The sequence below is a fragment of the Nicotiana sylvestris genome, chromosome 6, assembly GCF_000393655.2.
Source record: "Nicotiana sylvestris chromosome 6, ASM39365v2, whole genome shotgun sequence".
Classification (NCBI taxonomy): domain Eukaryota; kingdom Viridiplantae; phylum Streptophyta; class Magnoliopsida; order Solanales; family Solanaceae; genus Nicotiana; species Nicotiana sylvestris.
In genome coordinates, this window is record NC_091062.1 from 129,175,123 (window position 1) to 129,194,355 (window position 19,233).

General features: G+C 35.4%; 1 protein-coding gene and 1 pseudogene across 2 annotated transcripts; both read right to left on the reverse strand.

The window, feature by feature from the left end:
- Positions 1-2,672: 2,672 nt before the first annotated feature.
- Positions 2,673-9,054, reverse strand: LOC104250006 (ubiquitin-conjugating enzyme E2 variant 1C-like). Of its 2 annotated transcripts, none has more exons than XM_009806543.2 (4): positions 8,567-9,054; positions 5,395-5,534; positions 3,311-3,436; positions 2,673-3,082 (listed from the first exon to the last, which is right to left on the reverse strand). In XM_009806543.2, exons 2-4 carry the CDS (start codon positions 5,455-5,457, stop codon positions 2,942-2,944), a joined length of 330 nt encoding a protein of 109 aa, XP_009804845.2. In that variant the 5' UTR covers positions 5,458-5,534; positions 8,567-9,054; the 3' UTR covers positions 2,673-2,941. The 2 variants fall into 2 exon arrangements, with proteins under 2 accessions (XP_009804845.2, XP_070003640.1); XM_070147539.1 differs by having other exon boundaries at positions 5,395-5,526; positions 8,567-8,924.
- Positions 9,055-9,365: 311 nt separating this feature from the next.
- LOC138871275 (uncharacterized) lies at positions 9,366-10,466 on the reverse strand (annotated as a pseudogene).
- Positions 10,467-19,233: the final 8,767 nt, after the last annotated feature.

Genomic DNA, 19,233 nt, shown 5'->3' on the forward strand with positions numbered 1-19,233 from the left:
AAGTAATCAAACACCCTTTACATAGTAAGGGAGTCCTACTTTAGGTACAATTCTATAAAAGGTAAAAATCTCTTGATTCGCTGATTTTCCGGTTCCTTATTGATATGTGCTGAGATTCCTGCCGTAATATCCGGCCGGTCACGAATATTTTGGTCTTCTGTTGGTTACGTTGACAATGTTTCCTCGAGCTCGTTCGGGGTCAGAGTCGATTCTGGGATCACGGACTCAATGTTCTCAAGGACAGACATTCTGATCTTGGGTTCTGACCTGGTGGGACTTGGGGTCGATCTTCAGTCCCTCATGTTCCGAGCCCAATCTACCATGTCGTAGACGAGCCCGATTTCTATCATATACAAAAAGTATGGTTTTAGTGTTCTTGTTTGAGTGAGGCAACGAGGAAACTATTATAATTGAGTCATCAAATGATTGAGAAATTAACAAAAAGAGTAGATTTAAAGAGTAGACTCATGAGACTACTATGAGCCCGTTTGGATTAGCTGTTTGTAAATAGTTGATAAGCTTGAAGTACTAAAACGTATTTTTAAGTGCTGAAATTGATTTTTAAATAAGCATTTACGTGTTTGGATAAACATACCGAAACTGTTAATAAGCAGTTGATGTGTTTGGTAGAAAAGTGCTGATAACTTGTTCTTTTATTAAAATGACTAAAATAACCTTAAAAACTTACAAAAAATTATAAATTAAAATGTTTCTTTATAAAGAAATAGATGAACAACGAATATGGAATGAAAAGAAAGTTAGAAAATCTATTTTGGGAAAATTATTTTGTAAATTAGAAAATATTATTAAGGATAAACTAGTAAAAACCTTAGAGGGTGTTTGGCTAAGCTTATAAGCTGGTCAAACTGGCTTATAAACACCTTTTGGCTTATCTACGCGTTTGGTAAATATCCAAAGTGCTTATAAGCCAAGTGGTTATAAGCTAAAATCAGTCATAAGTCATAAGTTGGTCACCCCCAACTTATGGCTTTTTAGCTTATAAGCACTTTATAAGCTTTTCCATAAGTCATAAGTTGGTCACCCCCAACTTATGGCTTTTTAGCTTATAAGCATTTTTAGTTTGCAAAGGCTTTTACTAGTTTATTCTTAATAATATTTTCTAATTTACAAATATTTTTCCCAAAATAAATTTTCTAACTTTCTTTGCATTCCATATTAATTGTTCATCTTTTTCTTTGCAAAGAAAGTTTTTAATTTATAATTTTTTGTAAAGTTTTTAAGGATATTTTAGTCATTTTAATAAAAGAACAACTTATCAACGTTTTTCTACCAAACACATCAGTTGCTTATTATTAGTTTCAGCATATCTATCCAAACATGTAAATGTTTGTTTAAAAAATCAGCTTTAGCACTTAAAAATGTTTTTCAGTACTTCAAGCTTATCAGCTATTTACAGTCAGCTAATCCAAACGGCCACATGAGAAGTATGTTTCTTTCTGCTCGAGACAAACTAATGAGAGCTTCTTCATTTTCCTTTTCTTCGAAAAATATAGGCTTTTGAAAAATATATCTACTTCCATCACATAATTAGATGCTAAACCAAAAATTTCAGTAGGATAAGGTAAAACTTCAGCGAAACAAAAAAAAAATAAAAAATAGTAATAATCAAATAATTTCGGACTTTAGAAATAAAGGGATTGCAGTTGCTAAAAATCTTATATGCAAATAGAAATCATTTAGAGCAACGTGATTTTTGAACCATTAATTTTTAATGCAAGAAGTATATTTTGATAAGCAGGATTAAAAGCCAAGAAACATTTTTGTAGTGATAAGATACCAAAGGAAAGAAAAAGAAAAACTCTAAAAAGAGTTGTGGATATTTCTTTCTCATTTCCACAGGCGTGGAGTTTTACGAATCTTTATACTCTATAATATCTACTGTATCAATTAAAATAGTAAGATAGTGGGCTTTAATCATTGATTTACTTTTTAATATCTTCTTGTTTAGAAAACGTGATAAAGGAGGGGACTCAGCATTTTGGTGCCGGTCAACGTTGATGTTGTTGCCTTCTCAGAAGACTCATTCTGTGGCCTCTGTAATTGGAATTTAGTACTCTAATATGTAGTACTACCAGATTATCCTCCTCATTAGACCCTACTTCTCTATGTTGACTTGACTCTAATTTTTAGACTGATTTCTGGTCAATCATGTCCACTCCTGAAGTGCAAAAACAGTGCTGTAATTTAACGTTATCTATGTTGGAATTTACCCTTGAGAAGTACTGGTTTGGTTACATTTTATTTTACCCACTTGAAGAACTTTTGTTTGTTAATTAAAATAAAAAAGTAAATGAACACCGTTGCCAGGGATCGAACCAAGCGTGACAGGCAGGAATACTCACCACTATACTACAACGACTTGGTCGTGAGTCTGGGACATTTGGATTCACTAAAGCAACAATAAGAAATAAACGTTTTATAGTGATGACGAGGAATAACCCCGATAACAGTTTGGCCATCATCATTGCTGGCAATTTGCAAAGTATTTGAATATTTGTGAATTATTAAAAAAAAACTTGTTTAAAAAGTATCATTTGGCAACTCTAAATACCCATTTTCATTTTCCACCTAATATTATCCAAGCGCCTAGTTGAAAGCATGGAGTAAGCACAATATCTTAGTTTAGCAGATCGGGGACTCCTCCCTCCAACTTTCTTAATGTAACAAATGATATGTAATTGAGTTATTAATTAGACTAGGAGCTTCAAATTTCGATACAGTTAACGAACAAAACAGGTGCTAATCAGTTCTTGGACATTAATCCATAGAACGTAGGCAAGGAATGTCAAACAAGAAAGTTGTCAAAGCAGTTGCATGATCCAATAAATTAATTCCTTGACATTTTGCACTTGGACACATAATTGCAAGGTATTGAGCCTATAAATTTCCATCTTACATACACTTCTTGTGGCTACTCCATTCAGAAAAAGGTACCTTCTCGGGGTTGAACAAGCTTTCGGTTGTGAGGTGCAACCATTTCTTTTCTCAACTTGGTCAGTATATCTTCCATGGTGTATTCTCTCTGGCAATTTTCCAGCATACGGAACTTCTTTGCTTCAACCTATCACCATAATGTTAAAGTGACTTTCTGCTGCTTCCAACAAAACCAGAAAATATGAAGTCGTGTATCGAAATATATAAATTGGGAGTCAAGTGATAACTACACAGCAAACCTTCCCCTCCAATAAGAGATACTAATCAATTTTAAGCTATTCAGAAATAGAGCTTACCAACCAATCCTGAAAGATAGAACCTAATGAACAAAATTGCAACAAAATAGGAACATTACCACTCCGCTCTCGGGGTTCACACAAGTCATGTTGATGCGTGAATGGAAACGAACACTTGGAGGTTTGTCTGGATAGTCTTTGTCACAGAATAACTTCAACTGATAAATACGTCCCTGATGTATGTCCTGACAATTGAGAAAACGGGGGGAAATGGTCAATTACAAGCATCGTGATGGACCAATGAAGTGTTTCTCTCAGCATGTTCTTTCGAGAATGTTCTTCGCTTCACGCGAAGTTGCAAGCATTTCCACCAAATGTACATAATATGAAGATAGACTTTGCATGCTGCTCCTAACAATCATAAATACAATAGTTGCATTCTGGAGAGGCTAAAGCAGTAACAAGATACTAATTTGCACAAAGTGGTTAAGCGCTCTTTGATCATTCTTGATCAAAATTGTCATGCTAATTTACGTCCAAGACAAATCATAAGGATTTTATTTTTGCACATAAATATATTATTAGGTGGAAGAAAATCAATTATATATGTAAAGTACTCAAAACAGAGAACTTATGGAAAGAAAGCCATGTACTTTTCCTAACCTAGCACGCATATCCTTGCGCAGTTCAGCCACAACCTTCCTTAGGCATTGTCGATTAGTATTACTGCCAAAGTACTAAACTAACTAGTATTTTTTTGTAAAATAGACCACAAAAGAATCATCACACACCACTGAACTTGACAAAAATTCGTTGACCTGGTCTCTTACTTGAACAATGCGTGAAAGGCCTTGTAATTCTTTTTGTTCCCCCAATTGCAGGTAGGGGTGTTCACGGTTTGACGGAAAATCGATCCAAACCGAAAATCGAACCAAACCGATTAAGTAAACCAATAATTTTCTTGATTTGGATTGATTTTGGTTTTAAATTTTAAAAACCGATAATATTTGGTTTGGTTTTGGTTCTATTTTAAAAAACCGAAAAATAAACCGAACCAAACTGACTAATTATATACAAAATTTAATAATTATTTATATACAATATAATATCTTTTTGTAAATAATTTTAAATATTTTATGCATTTTAATTGTTATTTTGAATTTTGGTTTATCCTTTTATATCTTAAAAGATTGCCTAAGCCCAAAACAACAGGACTCGACCAATTTTCTTTTCATTAAGAGACTCCAATTCTCTAACCCTCCGCACATACTTTTGCCTAATAGAATAGTTAAAAAAAAATCACCACAAGAGTAAAGAAAGCAAATTCAAATTGCAAGACAACAATGGCTAAAGCTTGAGAAAGCAAACTTTTAGTTTGTTTTTTGTTCATTCTTTTCATATAAAGAGGTAAATAAACTTTCAGTTCTGAAAGAAATATATAAAAAAGTATAAATTAGCAAATTATTTTCAGATTGTTGTCTAGCGTTGTTTTACTATTATCGACTTATCATTAGCTTACTAAGAACCGAAAAATAGAACCAAACCGAACCAAACCAACAACAATCAAACCGATGGTTTGTATTTAATTTGGTTTGGTTTTGGTTTTAAAATTTTAAAAACCGATTAAATTGGTTTGGTTTTGGTTTTAATCAAAAACCGACCAAACCGAACCGTGAACACCCCTAATTGCAAGAAGTAAATAGAGGAATTTTAGATATATCTATAATCTGTTATTGACCTTTTCTCACATGGAGTCCCAAATTTGCAGATATCTATAATAAATCTTTAACATCCAAAAGAAGCTTTAGTTCACCAGTTACAGTCTCAAGATAAACAATTTCACTTGTTCTAAGATACACAATTTGACTTGTTCTAAAGTACCACAAAATAAGAAACATATATTGCCTTAAGGCAGAAGATGTACAATGTTCAATACTCTACTTGGTCAACAAGTCAATCTTTCCACCAACTTAATTCAATTGAATTTGGAGAAATATTAGCCAATTGTCCATACATGAACTTCTTATAATGAAAAATATCCTTTAAAGCAGTTAAAAAAGTTTCACATTCTGAAATGAATTAACAACCCAAAACTTCTACAGCTTAAGAGAAAACAATAAAACAGAGATCACTAATGAAAACTTTTAGCATCCGGAGAAGCTACTAGGATAGACAGGAAAACACAGTTTTGAGAAGAGCTTACATTGTGAGGACCAATTATTGTTCCAGTCCAAGAACGCATAAAAACATCATCTGCATCATCCATCCCGTAGCTAACAGAACCATCTCCAATACCTTTTTCCCCACGTTCAAGTTCCTCGAGCAACCTAAAGTTCTGTGGGACTGACAAAAAGAAAACATTACTATGCATGATTCATTATCCAGATTTTCATAAATGGAAATGAAGTACAGAGAAATTTCAAATGTCAAGTGAATTTATAGGGTGACAAGTAAGATACGAGTAAGTTCAAAATCCGTCACAGATAAATCCATAAAGAGAAGGGGAGGGTTGGGGATGGGGGATGGGGGAGTGATTATGAACAGAGCAGTAAAGTCGCAAAATGAGCAACACATTCATGTTGGTGACAGTCATCCAAGTGAATTGCTGAAACATGGGATAACAATCTAAACTAAATCCATTACAGGCTAGGAAATGTCCAGGACGTACGTGGAAAATCAAATTATGCACGATAACTTCATAAATTTAAGTTATATACGTCAATGTCATTTCATTGAAAAACAAGGATGGTATGAAAAGTAAATGTAAAATGTAAGCAACTGCGCTATTCTTGATATCATAAAAAGCTTAACCAACTATCTGTGTAAGACGTTTGCTTTCTGTAGTCATAAGTATAACCGAAACCAAAGAGAGACTCTTCGTATTTCTTACACTCTTTTCTACCCCTTGAAACATCTTCCTACTTCTACATTCCAAATTGTCCAAAAAAGGCAAACCGGCTAACTTTTCATGCTGCTTTCATCTCAATCTCTAACTTCTTTAACCTCCAACTAGCCATAGCCTCTAGCATTATCTTCAGAGGTAGCCATCTCTTATCAGATAAAGAGAACACCACTGCCCAAAGCTGGTTTTGCATACGCAAGAAGAAAAATATGTGGGAAGATCTAGAAGTAACCCACCTGCTGCTCCCGACGACAAAGCCAATGAACCTCGTGAAGTCATCTTCTATTCTCATAATCACTTTTGATAAGCTACTCCATGAGGGTGTATTACTTCATCTCAACCATCAATTATTAAACATCCCTTATTTAGGCCGATCACATTTTTTGTTTGAACCATTCCATCTAATCCAAAGCCAATACTCAAGAAAGCCATATTGAAGACCTCCGGTCTCCTTATTCATCCTCTCTCCCTTATAGGGTCATTATTTTTCCATTCCACCAGATAGTATTTCTTCTTTCTACCCACAAAAGTTCCAACTTATTTCGCTATAGCCGTAAGGATAAAATTCAATAACAAAGTATGTGGATATGCTAGACAGTGCAAATTTCGACAATGTTAAGTTTCCAATTTTTAATAATACTATCTCTCAGAGGCGGACCTATGTGGTGAGGTGAGGGGTCAAGTGACCTCGTTAGTCTCGGCAAAAACTCTGTATATACATATTATATATATATATATGGGATCCCTTAAATATTTTAAGTGTTCCCCAGAAATAAAGAGGCGGATGGGTGAAGTGGTTGATTTGTGGCCTTAAATTCCCAACTTTGCTGGGGACGTATGTTCGAAACCCCCTTTGGCCCTTTAGCCTTTTTTTGTTCCCTCCTTTCTTTTTATTCTTTGAGTACAATATAATTTATATTTAATAGCAAATTATTTTTTTTTACTTTTATCTTCTTCTTTTTTTATTTCATTTATAGTTTAGTACTAATAAACAACAGTCAACTTAATTAATTTTATTCATTCTCTTCCCATAGCACCCATTTTGTGAAGAAATCTCTGTTTCTCTATATATATATATATATATATATATATATATATATATATATATATATATATATATATATTCGATATAATTTTTCTTCTTTAAAATTTTATCGCTGGTGATTAGCATACAGTGGTGCCCCCATCGCGCTCAAATCCTGGGTCCGCCTCTGCTATCTCTTCCAGAAACAGCCTCTTGCAGAAATGCAGGGTAAGACTGCGTACAATAGACCCCTGTGGTCCGGCGGCCCTTCCCTGGACCCTGCGCACAACGGAAGCTTAGTGCATTGGGCTGCCCTTTTTTATCTCTTCAACCCACTCAATCTCCGATCCAAATATTCAGTCACTGACTGTTACAGAGTCCATCTAAGTAGTGGTCCAATTTATTTAAGACTTAGTCATAACGGTGAAATTTCCTCCAAGTTGCTACTCCAAATGAACCTCAGAAATGTAACCACTTTAAAGTTGCAAATCCACACTAAATTATGACTGTCCTGCATATCCCTAACTGGTAGTATTAGTTAAGACTTAGCCATGTTGATGCGTGATCTTGATATTTTCAGACCATAATAGTGTCCTGAACAATATGAAGCTGTCTAGGACAAGACCCACAAAAAATCAAAGTATCATCTGCTAAAAGCAATTGAAATATAGCCCTGCATTCACCTGAATCATCCCCACATTGAAGCCCCAAATTAAACCCCCAGTCACTATTTTGTCCATCAATTTACATACATTTTTCAGCTCAAAACAATACACATGCAGAGAGAGTATCACAACAAAGCAAGGTCAGAATAGAGAAGATAACAAGGGGGATAATTTTGGGAAAGAACTTCCTAAAACTGGCGGATTTCAGTATCAAACACAACACTTAATATTAATAGGACAGTTTGGACTCTGCAGTGCAATGCCCATACAAGTAAAGAAATGAGACTGGAGACAAGTAAACTGAAAAATTGCCAATTTGATCCAGGTTATCACATAAAACTGTTAGGACTACAAAGACAGGAAGAACAGTAAAATTCCTGCAGCAGCACACACCATACATCCATAAACACTCAAAAGATAAAGTAAACCATAAAAGCATATCAAAGAATAACCGACAGAAACTACTCCTCGATTCGAAGCTAGTTGGTGTGACAATATGAATACTCTATATCCATTCCCACTATTTGGACGCATTTCACTCCAAAGCACATAAGAAAATATTTAAATAACTTTTTTTTTTTAAAAAAAGGAAAAGGAATTAGCTCAAAGCACATTCAAATTAAACACTTGGAACACAACCCTAAAGCCATGGTGTAGCTAGAACCTACTTCACTTTCCAACAATAAGCAAAATTAACTACAATCATAAAGTCCCAACATGGAATTGCACATACCCAATAAGATTAAATAATAATAAAAAACAAAACTTTCAAGCGAGAACTTACCAACTACGCTAGATCCTCCTGAACCAAGAGTCAGTCGTGGTCTTCCAAACTTTACCGAGAGCTTTTTTGATATATAACTTACAGCCTTAAAGATCAGAGCTTTATTTTCTTGAAGATACGCAAACTTCAGCTTACTAAAAAGAAGAAGAAAAAGCGAAAGCAAAAGGGGTAGGGGAAGCAGGCCACAGCAATTTAAGCCTAGGAATATGAATACTGATACCTTCCCAAGGAGAAGATCTTTTCCTTTTGCTAATAATAATAAATAATAAAAAAAAAAAAGATGAAATTGCGTTGAAGTAGCAAAAGGAAAAAATAATACGGGAGATATTTTTTCAGGTGGGATATTTGGTTAAATAATACAGGATCTATCTTATATATATATATATATAAACCTAAAGCCATCTCCAAGCCACCTTCATTTTTAGGTCATCTCCGATGAGTCACTCCAAAATAGAATAAACTAACTCCAGCCATTACTCCAAAAAAAATATTCATTTTTATATTCTTCTCTCTCTTATATATTATATTATTATCTTTTATTTAAATTTTATTTTTTTATTTTCATTAAACAAATATTATCTTTTTTTCTTTTTTACATATTCATCACATATAATTCATATTTCTTTCTTATATACATTTAATATAAAATTATTTTATACCATAAATCTTTAAATAATATAATTTGTAAGCAAATATTATAGATTATACATATTAATGGATAATTCAAATAAAAGTGAAATCATTGAGATACAAGATACTTCAATACATATTACATGTAGTTTAAAATTTAGTTTAAATACTACTTAAATATTAAACTTCCATCTCTACTATGCTCCCATAAATGATCTATTAATGCATTACGAAGTGCAAAATGAATATCTTTGTCCTTAATTTTTTTTTGTCGACCTAAAAATTATTCAAATCGGTGATTTTCATCTACTATCATTTCTAGTGTTGGAGTTGGACCTTCCCAAGAGTCTTGAATTGGTACATTAAGATCACGCCCATCCTCGATTATCATGTTGTGCAGTATAATACATGTAGTTATAATATCATGTAGCACTTCTTTTCTCCAAAAACGTGACGGTCCTGCAATACTTGCAAAATAAGCTTGCAAAACTCCGAATGCATGTTCAACATCTTTTCGACATGATTCTTGTTTCATCGCGAAATATTTCTTCTTTGGCGAACGTGGCGTTTGCAAAAGGATAGACTATTTTGGATATATATAACGTCAGCTAAATAATAACCCACATCATATTCTTTTCCTTGAATAACATAATGGGCAGGAGGAGCAATACCTTTAGCAAGATTGGAAAACAGATGTGATGACTCTAAAATATTAATATTATTATTGGTGTCGGGCATACCAAAATATGCATGTCATATCCAAAGGTCATAATCAACTATAGCTTCAAGAATAATTGTTGGGGATCCGCTACGACCTGCATATTGTCCAACCCATGCTGTTGGGTAATTTTTCCATTTCCACTGCATGCAGTCTAGACTGCCTAGCATTCCTGGAAAACCACGTTGTCCACCGATGTGCAGAAGCCTTGCAACATCGTCAGCTGTTAGTAATCTCAAATACTGCTCGCCAAAAACCTCTACGATAGCTCGGCAAAATCTCTTCAGACTTTCAATTGTAGCCGATTGTAATTTTCACATATTCGTTAGTGGCATCTGTTGGCAAACCGTATACCAATATTCTAAACACGGCTGTGATTATTTGTAGAGTAGATAATCCAAATCTACCTATAGCATCAACGTGTTGTTCAAAGTACATATCATGACCTTTGATTGCATCAACAATTTGAAGGAATAAATTCTGGGACATCCGATATCTACGATGAAACATACCCTCATTAAAGCGTGGATTATCTGAAAAATAAACGAGAAATCAATTATTATCAGCACCTTCATGTGATGACCCGAAAGGTCATCACTTGTTTTAAAATGAATTCTGCGTTTCGAGGCCTTAAAAACCTCTTTCGGCATTACCTCGATTTGCATGCGTAGTTCGGGCGCGTACCCGGAAAGCCATTATGTGAAAATCTGTGAAAAATGATAAATTTTGACTATAAAATGGATTTAAGTTGACTTCGGTCAATATTTTGGGTAAACGGACCCGGACCCGTGATTTGATGGTCCCATAGGGTCCGTAGGAAAATATGACACTTGGGTGTATGCCCGGAATCGAATTCAAAGGTTCCAAGTCCGAGAAATAAATTTTTTAAAGAATTTTGGGAATGAAATGTGTTTAAAACTCGATTGTATCGAGCCCGTATTTTGGTTCCGGAGCCCGTTACAGGTCTTATATGTGATTTAAAATAAGTCTGTGAAAATTGGTAAGAAACGGAAGTCGTTTGAGGTAATTCGGACCCGTAGTTGTGAAATATTCATACTTTGAAAGTTTTGAGATTTTCTTAGATTTCTATGCTAAATTCGTTGTTTAAGAGGTTATTTTGGCAATTTGATTGCACGGATAAGTTCATATGATGTTTTTGAGTTAGTATGCATGTTTGGTTTGGAGCCCCAAGGGCTCGGGTGAGTTTCGAAAAGTTTTGAACTTGGAAAAAGTTGCAGGTTTTTGCTGCTCTCAGTGCACAGAGGTTTTGTGCTTCGCGTTCGCGTGGTCCCACTCGCGAATGCGTAAGGCAAATTCCTCAAGTGTCAATTTGTTCTTCGCGAACGTGGAGCTTGGGAAGCGAACGCGAGGCTGTAGGGGGAGTACCCTTCGCGAACGCGTAGGCTAATGGTCTGGGCAGGGGGAAGGGAATCTTGTGCTATGCGAACGCGGCCACTGGCTCGCGAACGCGAAGGCTCTAGGAGCTGAAGCTCCTCGAACGCGAGCCGATGAACGTGATGCGAAGGTTACCTAAGCCTGACCCATCGCGAACGCGACAGGCCTATCGCGAACGCGATGAAGGCATGTCGAGTGATTCTAAAACAGAAGCCAAAACGAGACTTAACCAAAATTTCATAACTTCTTCTTCCAAACTCCAAATTGGGCGATTTTTGAACGAGAACTTCATCACAAATTCATAGGTATGTAATCTTATACTCATTTTCTTCAATTTCCATTAACACCCATTAGATTTCTAGGCCTAAATCATGTTCTTAAGGGTAGAAAATTAGAGATTTGGGTAGAGTTGGGGCTTTTTGCATAATTGGGATTTAGACCTCGTTTTGGGGTCGAATTTTGGAATTAAATACATATTCGGTATCGTGGGTGAATGGGTGATCAGGTTTTGGTCTGAACCTCGTGTTTTGACTAAGCGGGGCCGGGGTCAATTTTTGACTTTTTGGGAAGAATGATGGGAAATCTATAATTAAGCATTGGAATTGGATTGTTTAGCATTTATTGATGTTGTTAAATCAATTTGGACAAGATACGAGTTGTTTGGAGCCAAATTCAAAAGGAAAAGCGGTGTTTGAGGCTTGAGTTGGCCGTGGAAGTTCGAGATAAGTGTTTGGTCTAACCTTAGCTTGAGGGATTATGAGTTGAGCCCTATTGGCTACATGTTACTTGTTGAGTACGACGTATAGTCATGGTGACGAGTATCTATACGTTGGTGTCAAGCATGACCGTGAGTCTTAAGTTGAAATTGTTGTGTTCTGAATAAATACTACGAATGCCTAAGTTGTTGATTCTTTGAGTTGAACAAGGATTATGATTATCCTCGTGGAAATTACTTATGATTGAGTATTGGTGCTAGTTGAGGTAGTTAGATATTGGAACAAGTTTGGTTATAGCTGATTTTCCTTTGCCGGGACGTATTTACTTATACCGTCGATTCCCTTGCCGGGATAGTGTTATTTCTTTATTGATCCCTTGTCGGGATTCTTGTTGTGATTGATGTTGAACTGTATATTTGGATCGGGTTGCGCGCCGCAACAATATTATATTTGGATCGGGTTGCGCGCCGCAACAATATTATATTTGGATCGGGTTGCATGCCGCAACAATATTATATTTGGATCGGGTTGCACGCCGCAACAATATTATATTTGGATCGGGTTGCACGCCGCAATAATAATATAATTGGATTGGGTTGCACGCCGCAACATTGATAAATGATATGGATTGGGTTGCATGCCGCAACAGAGTTATTATGTTTTGGGATCGGGTTGCGCGCCGCAACAATTGATAATACGAAGTGTTCATAGATTGGTTACGAGTTCCTTATTATTTTGCGGTAAATCCTAAATTGTTTCTTATGATTTTCTCTTAATTTATTGTTGGTACTAATATTCCCCCGTAGCATGTACCCCCTCCCATCTTTACTTGTTTATTCTTGTTTTATTTTTCGCTGCATATTATATAACTGCACAGGTTTATTTGGTAGTCTGGTCCTAGCCTCGTCACTACTTCGCCGAGGTTAGGCCAGACACTTACCAGCATATGGGGTCGGTTGTGCTGATACTACACTCTGCACTATGTGTAGATCCCGGAGCGACAGCTTTTGGACCGTAGCATTGGGTGGTTGCCTTCAGTCCAGCTAGAGATCTCGAGGTAGTCCTGCAGGCGTCCGCATGCCCGACGTTCTCTTCTATCTTTATATGTATTCTGTTTTCATTTGCTTCCGAGACAGATTGTACTTTCTTTTTAGACATTTGTATGTAGTATTCGTAGACAGTCCGTGATATTGTGACACTGGATTTTGGGTAGAGTCGTATGTTGGTATTGCCGTACTGGTTTTGGCTAAGTTATTAGATTAAGTCTTCCGCATATATTTATTTATCGTTGATATTTCATTGTTAATCGCATGTTGATTTAAATTGTTAAAAAAGCTAAATAAAAGAGTTAGGGATTCTATATTACGCAGCTTGCCTAGCTTCCACGAGTAGGCACTATCACGACTCCCGAGAGTGGAAAATCCGGGTCGTGACACTTCACGATCTCGATTGATTATCAAATGACCTGGAACGGAGCCAACTCTAATAGGATGATTATTTCGATTTTCTTGCAAACACTACAATACATAATTGTTCATGTGAGTTGTTTGCATGCACAATTGCGTCTCAACTTCATCATCGAAAACTAAAGATGATGATGCTAATGATGATGAAGAGGAATTTGAATCATTATTATTAGATGAACCTCCCATATAGAAATTCATTTTCAGAAAACAAATAGGAATATTTAATTTGATTTTGAAATGAATTGAAAATCCAATATTATTTTCCTAAATGATGTTCATTTTTATAGAATGAATTTTTTTTTAAAAGATAAAATAGGAATAAGGATAAAATGCATCGGATGGTTGAGATTAAGATGAAATCCATTCGACAGTTGAGATCAAGATAAAGTCTATCATATTCTTATCTACTAAATTATTGTATCAACTAGTTGTCTACACATTCAATAATGTGTAGAGATTTTTTAAAAAGATAAAATAGGATTAAGGATAAAATCATTAGACAGATGAGATTAGGATGAAATCCATTCGACGGTTGAGATCAAGATAAAATCTATCATATTCTTATCTACTAAATTATTGTGTCTACTAGTTGTCTACATATTGAATAATGTGTAAAGATTATTTTTTAAAGATAAAATAGGAATAAGGATAAAATCTATCATACGGTTGAGATTAGGATGAAATCCATTCGACGATTGAGATCAAGATAAAACCTATACTACTTTTATCTACTAAATTATTGTGTCTACTAGTTTTCCACACACTGAATAATGTGTAGAATTTTTAATAAAAAGGATAAAATAGAAATAAGAATAAAATCCGCCGGACAGTTGAGATTAGGATGAAATCCATTCGACGGTTGAGATCAAGATAAAATCTATCATATTCTTATCTACTAAATTATTGTATCTACTAGTTGTCTACACATTCAATAATGTGTAGAGATTTAGTTTTTAAAGATAAAATAGGAATAAAAATAAAATCCATCGGACGGTTGAGATTAGGATGAAATCTATTCGATGGTTGAGATCAAGATAAAATCTATCCTATTCTTATATGCTAAATTATTGTGTCTACTAGTTGTCTACACTTTAAATAATGTGTAGAGATTTTAAAAAAAGATAAAATAGGAATATCGATAAATCCATCGGATGGTTGAGATTATGATAAAATCTATTCGATGGTTGAGATCAAGACAAAATCTATCTTATTCTTATCTACTAAATTATTGTGTCTGCTTTATTTCTATATATTAAAGTGCCAACATACCCTTCCATAACTGCAATTGGCTTTTATTTTTCTTTATATAATCCACTTTTTCTCTAAAATCATTTGAAAAAATGTCCTCTCGATCTGCAAGATACTCCACAAATGACGATGTCTATTGTGCCAAATTTATTTAGATATTTCTCAAGATCCAATAAAGGGAGTCAATCAATCTAGAGATCATTTTTGGGGTTGAGTTATAGATGAATACAATAATGCAAAGTTAGAGAGTTGGGAGATTCACACCAAAATTGTTGCAATGTCGAATTCAGACGATTGAGAAGGTCGTAAGAAAATTAAATGGATGTGTACGCCAAGTATAAAATTTGCATCCTAGTGGTTCTTCAGATCAAGATATTGTGAGTATTTAGTTTGTAGTTACTTATAATTTATTTGTACATATTTACTTAATATTTTCCTTAATTTTTTTAATATTTCATATTACACAAGCAAAAGATTTACTTATGCAAGATCCGAACTTCAATTTTTTTTTAAATTTGATCATATGTGGGCTATAATGAAGGATTTTGAGAAGTTCAACGACGGCGATGCTGGAAGAAAAAAAGCAAGAAAGCAAGGCTATACTGATATATCATCGGAGTCTGAGACTCCTACCCCTGATTCACCCTTGTGTCACGACCCAAATTCCCTCCGTTGGGTGTCGTGATGGCACCTATAAGCCTAAAGCTCTGATACCAACTTGTCATGACCCAAATTGCCTCCATTGGGTGTCGTGATGGCACCTATTCTTAGGGACTAGGTCAACCTAACATTAACGAAAATAGCAACAATATTTAACCAACATCTGACAATTTCAAAATAGAAAAATCTTTATAAATTTACAAAGTCCAAAACCGGTAGTACAAGTCATAAGCTCTACTGAGTTACAAGGAGGTCTGCAAATAAAACTGTTTTGAAATAAGGACAAACAATATAAACACAGTATTAGAAGGTGACTCCGAAGCCCGCGAACGCAACAGTAGGTTTATCTTGAGTTTCCACAACAAAATTCGTACAGCTAGCTAACGATCGACTGACTCCAAAATACCTGGATCCGCACAAAAAATATGTAGAAGCGTAGTATGAGTACAATACAGCGGTACCCAACAAACATCAAGACTAACCTCAATGGAGTAGCGATAAGGAACAATCAAGATACCTACTGGACTAAATAACATGAGCAAGTATAAGTGGATAACTAACAGAGTACAACAAAACTATGCAGAATGACAATAATAATACAATGCTTACCATAGGAAATATAAACTACTATTAACAGCGGAATACCACAAGTAATAACACAGAAGAGTAAGCTGAACATAGTTTAAATCTAGTGAAAACAATTAAAGGAATGACAGGTAGCAACTAGATGAGAATAACCACTTTCACACCAGATTTTATCCAATAATCTCCACGAGGTACAGAACCTCAAAATATTCATAATTCACGGGTCCCAATTTGTGAACCCTAAACATTTGGCATCTTGTGCCCTCATTACAGCTAATAACTTCATAGACGACACACGCGCCAATAGAACCCTTCTAAGGTAGAGGCAAATAGATTAGGGTGTATAGAAATGATCAATAACATCAAGATCCATTTCTTGAATCGTTAGGGGTGATTAACTACATGTATACTTGTGCCAGTGTTCTATCACAGTTCCAGTCAACAAGTAAGAGTAGCGACAATGAATGACACATAAGAAACGATCACCACGAAATGAACACGGTATAACTCACACAGAGTAGGCACACCACTACACAAATACAACAATAACAATGCCCCCAGGCCATCACAATCAATCCCCAACATAGCCCACCTTGTCTCGCCACGTGCGTAATAATAAAGTAAATGCCCATCGTGTCTTGCCATATGTGCATAATAATGTTCCCATCTTGTCTCACCACATGCGCAACCCACATATATAGCCCACCTTATCACGCCAGATGTGCAAATATCAATAGCAACAATAGCACGGCAGAAACCTCGTGCAACACAATAACATCCGCACGACAGAAACCTTGTGCATCACAATAACAACCGCACGGCAGAAACTTCGTGCATCACAATAACAACCGCATGCATCACAACAACAAGTACAACAACAACAATGACAATAACACAAGAGTATGACAAATAAATCAACTAAAAAATTCCAGAACTCAAAGAAAGAGAAGAAACGAACTCACAAGAAAAGGCACACAAAATAACGATACCACCCAGAAATAACTCAACAAGGAAGAGATACTGTATAGCAATGACCTCCACGTAAGTGCAATTCAACAACAAGGGAGTTATCACGAGTCGATAATTCCAAATAAGGATAAAGAATTACAGAAGAGATAATAATAATTTCAAATAAAGATAAGCAGTTAGGAAAGGATAGCATGACAATCGAAGAGGCAACAACTTCAGTTAAAGCACACAAGAGTCAAATAGGCAATAAGAGTGGAACATGAAGCAATTAATTCCGAATAAAATACGTAGAGGTGAAAACTTAACATAATAAAACAACTTCATATCTAATGAACATAAGAACCTACTAGCCCTAAAGGGTCAATTTTCCACAAATAAGTACATGATACAATTAGCATAAAGACTCAAATCCTAAGGGGTAGTTCCCCCACACAAGGTTAGGCAAGATACCTCAAAGAAGCTAGACCACTACTCTAAAATGAACTTCTCGAGTGAAATAACCTCCGGACAACTCAAATCTAGCCAAAATAACTTCAAAGCATAAATAAAACTCATAAGAAACTATTCAGGATAATAAAGCTTCAATCTTTATCAAAAACTAAAAATCAACCCAAAAGTCGACCCTCGGGCCCGCACCTCGAAACCCGACAAAATTCACAAAATCTGAACACCCATTCAATTACGAGTCCAACCATACTAATTTCATCCAATTCTGGATCCGAATCTATGTTCAAAACCAAAGTATTCTCTTTAAAAATATTTTTGATAAAACCCCCAATTCTCTAATCAAAACATGAACTAATTTAAAAATGAAATTCTGAAATCATATTAAAATACAAAAATTATAGCTATATACTGACCCCCATGAAAAGACTAGAAGAATGCTGCAAAACTCACCTCAATCGGAGCTTTAGGACTCAAGATATGCTCAAAATACTAAAATAACGCGGTCTGGTTTTATACTCAGGGATATTCACTTTTGCGACAAAAATCCGCACCTGCGCATTTCGAGCTGTAATTTCTGCTTTTTTGGACAAACTTTCTCACCTGCGGGGTTGCAGATGCGGACCCAACTTCGCATCTACGAAGCACCAGCACCAGCTCTCTTCTCCGACACTAAAATGATTCCTTATACGATTTTCGACGATTCTTTTTGCTATGGCTCCGTAATTATGATACAAATATAATGCTTCAATAAAAGCAGAAATTGGAGCTCATTTTCTTAATATGGTACCATTTATGCTTGAAGGAACGAAGTCGAAACATAAAAAACGAGCGCAACACAACCGAAACCTATTCGAAATCACCCGAACCCCTCGGGACCACGTCCGAACATACCAATAAGTTCCAAAATATAATGCGGACCTGCTCGAGGCCTAAAATCACATCAAACAACATCAAAGCTACGAATCACACCATGAATCGAACTCATAAACTTTCAAATCTTCCAACTTCTAAAACTCACGTCGAAACCTATCAAACCAACCAAGAATGACGTCAAATTTTGTAGGCAAGTCCCAAATGACATAACAGAGCTGTTCCAACTCTCTGAATTGTATTTCGACCCCGATATCATCAAAGTCAACTCTTGGTCAAACATCTCAACCTTCCAAACTTCAACTTTTCCAACTTTCGCAGAAATGCTTCAAATTACCCTACGGACCTCCAAATCCAAATTCAGATATGCGCCTAAGTCCAAAATCACCATACAAGATTGTTGGAATCGTCAAAACCCTATTCCTAAGTTGTTTACACAAAAGTCAAATTCCGGTCAACTCTTATCGCTTAAACTTCTAAAACTAGAATCCTTCTTCCAAATTGACTCAGAATCATCCGGTAACTGAACTTGACCATGCATGCAAGTCATAACACAAAATATGAAGCTGTTCAAAACCTTATGCCACCGAATGAGACTTTAATTCATAATACGATCAGCCGGGTCGTTACACCTTGTATCTTCTCCTAACTTATCATCATTTTCATTAAATTTAAATACAGATGTTGCAGGTGAGTCCACCTCATCACCTGCAACATTTTATGTATGGAGGAAATAAATAATTTCAGAGAGATTGATAATAAAATATTTTCCTTCATATTGGTATCAAAGCTTCTACGATCGAGAGAATCAAGTAGCTTCCGCTGCCGGCAGGCGGCACTAGCTAATGTGTGCTGCCCGTCTGGCCAAAAAATATGTTGGAAAAATTATAGATAGTTTTCAACAGCATTAGACTATTCGATAAAAAGTTTCAAAACAGATTCAAGAAAAAAAGTAAGTTTAAA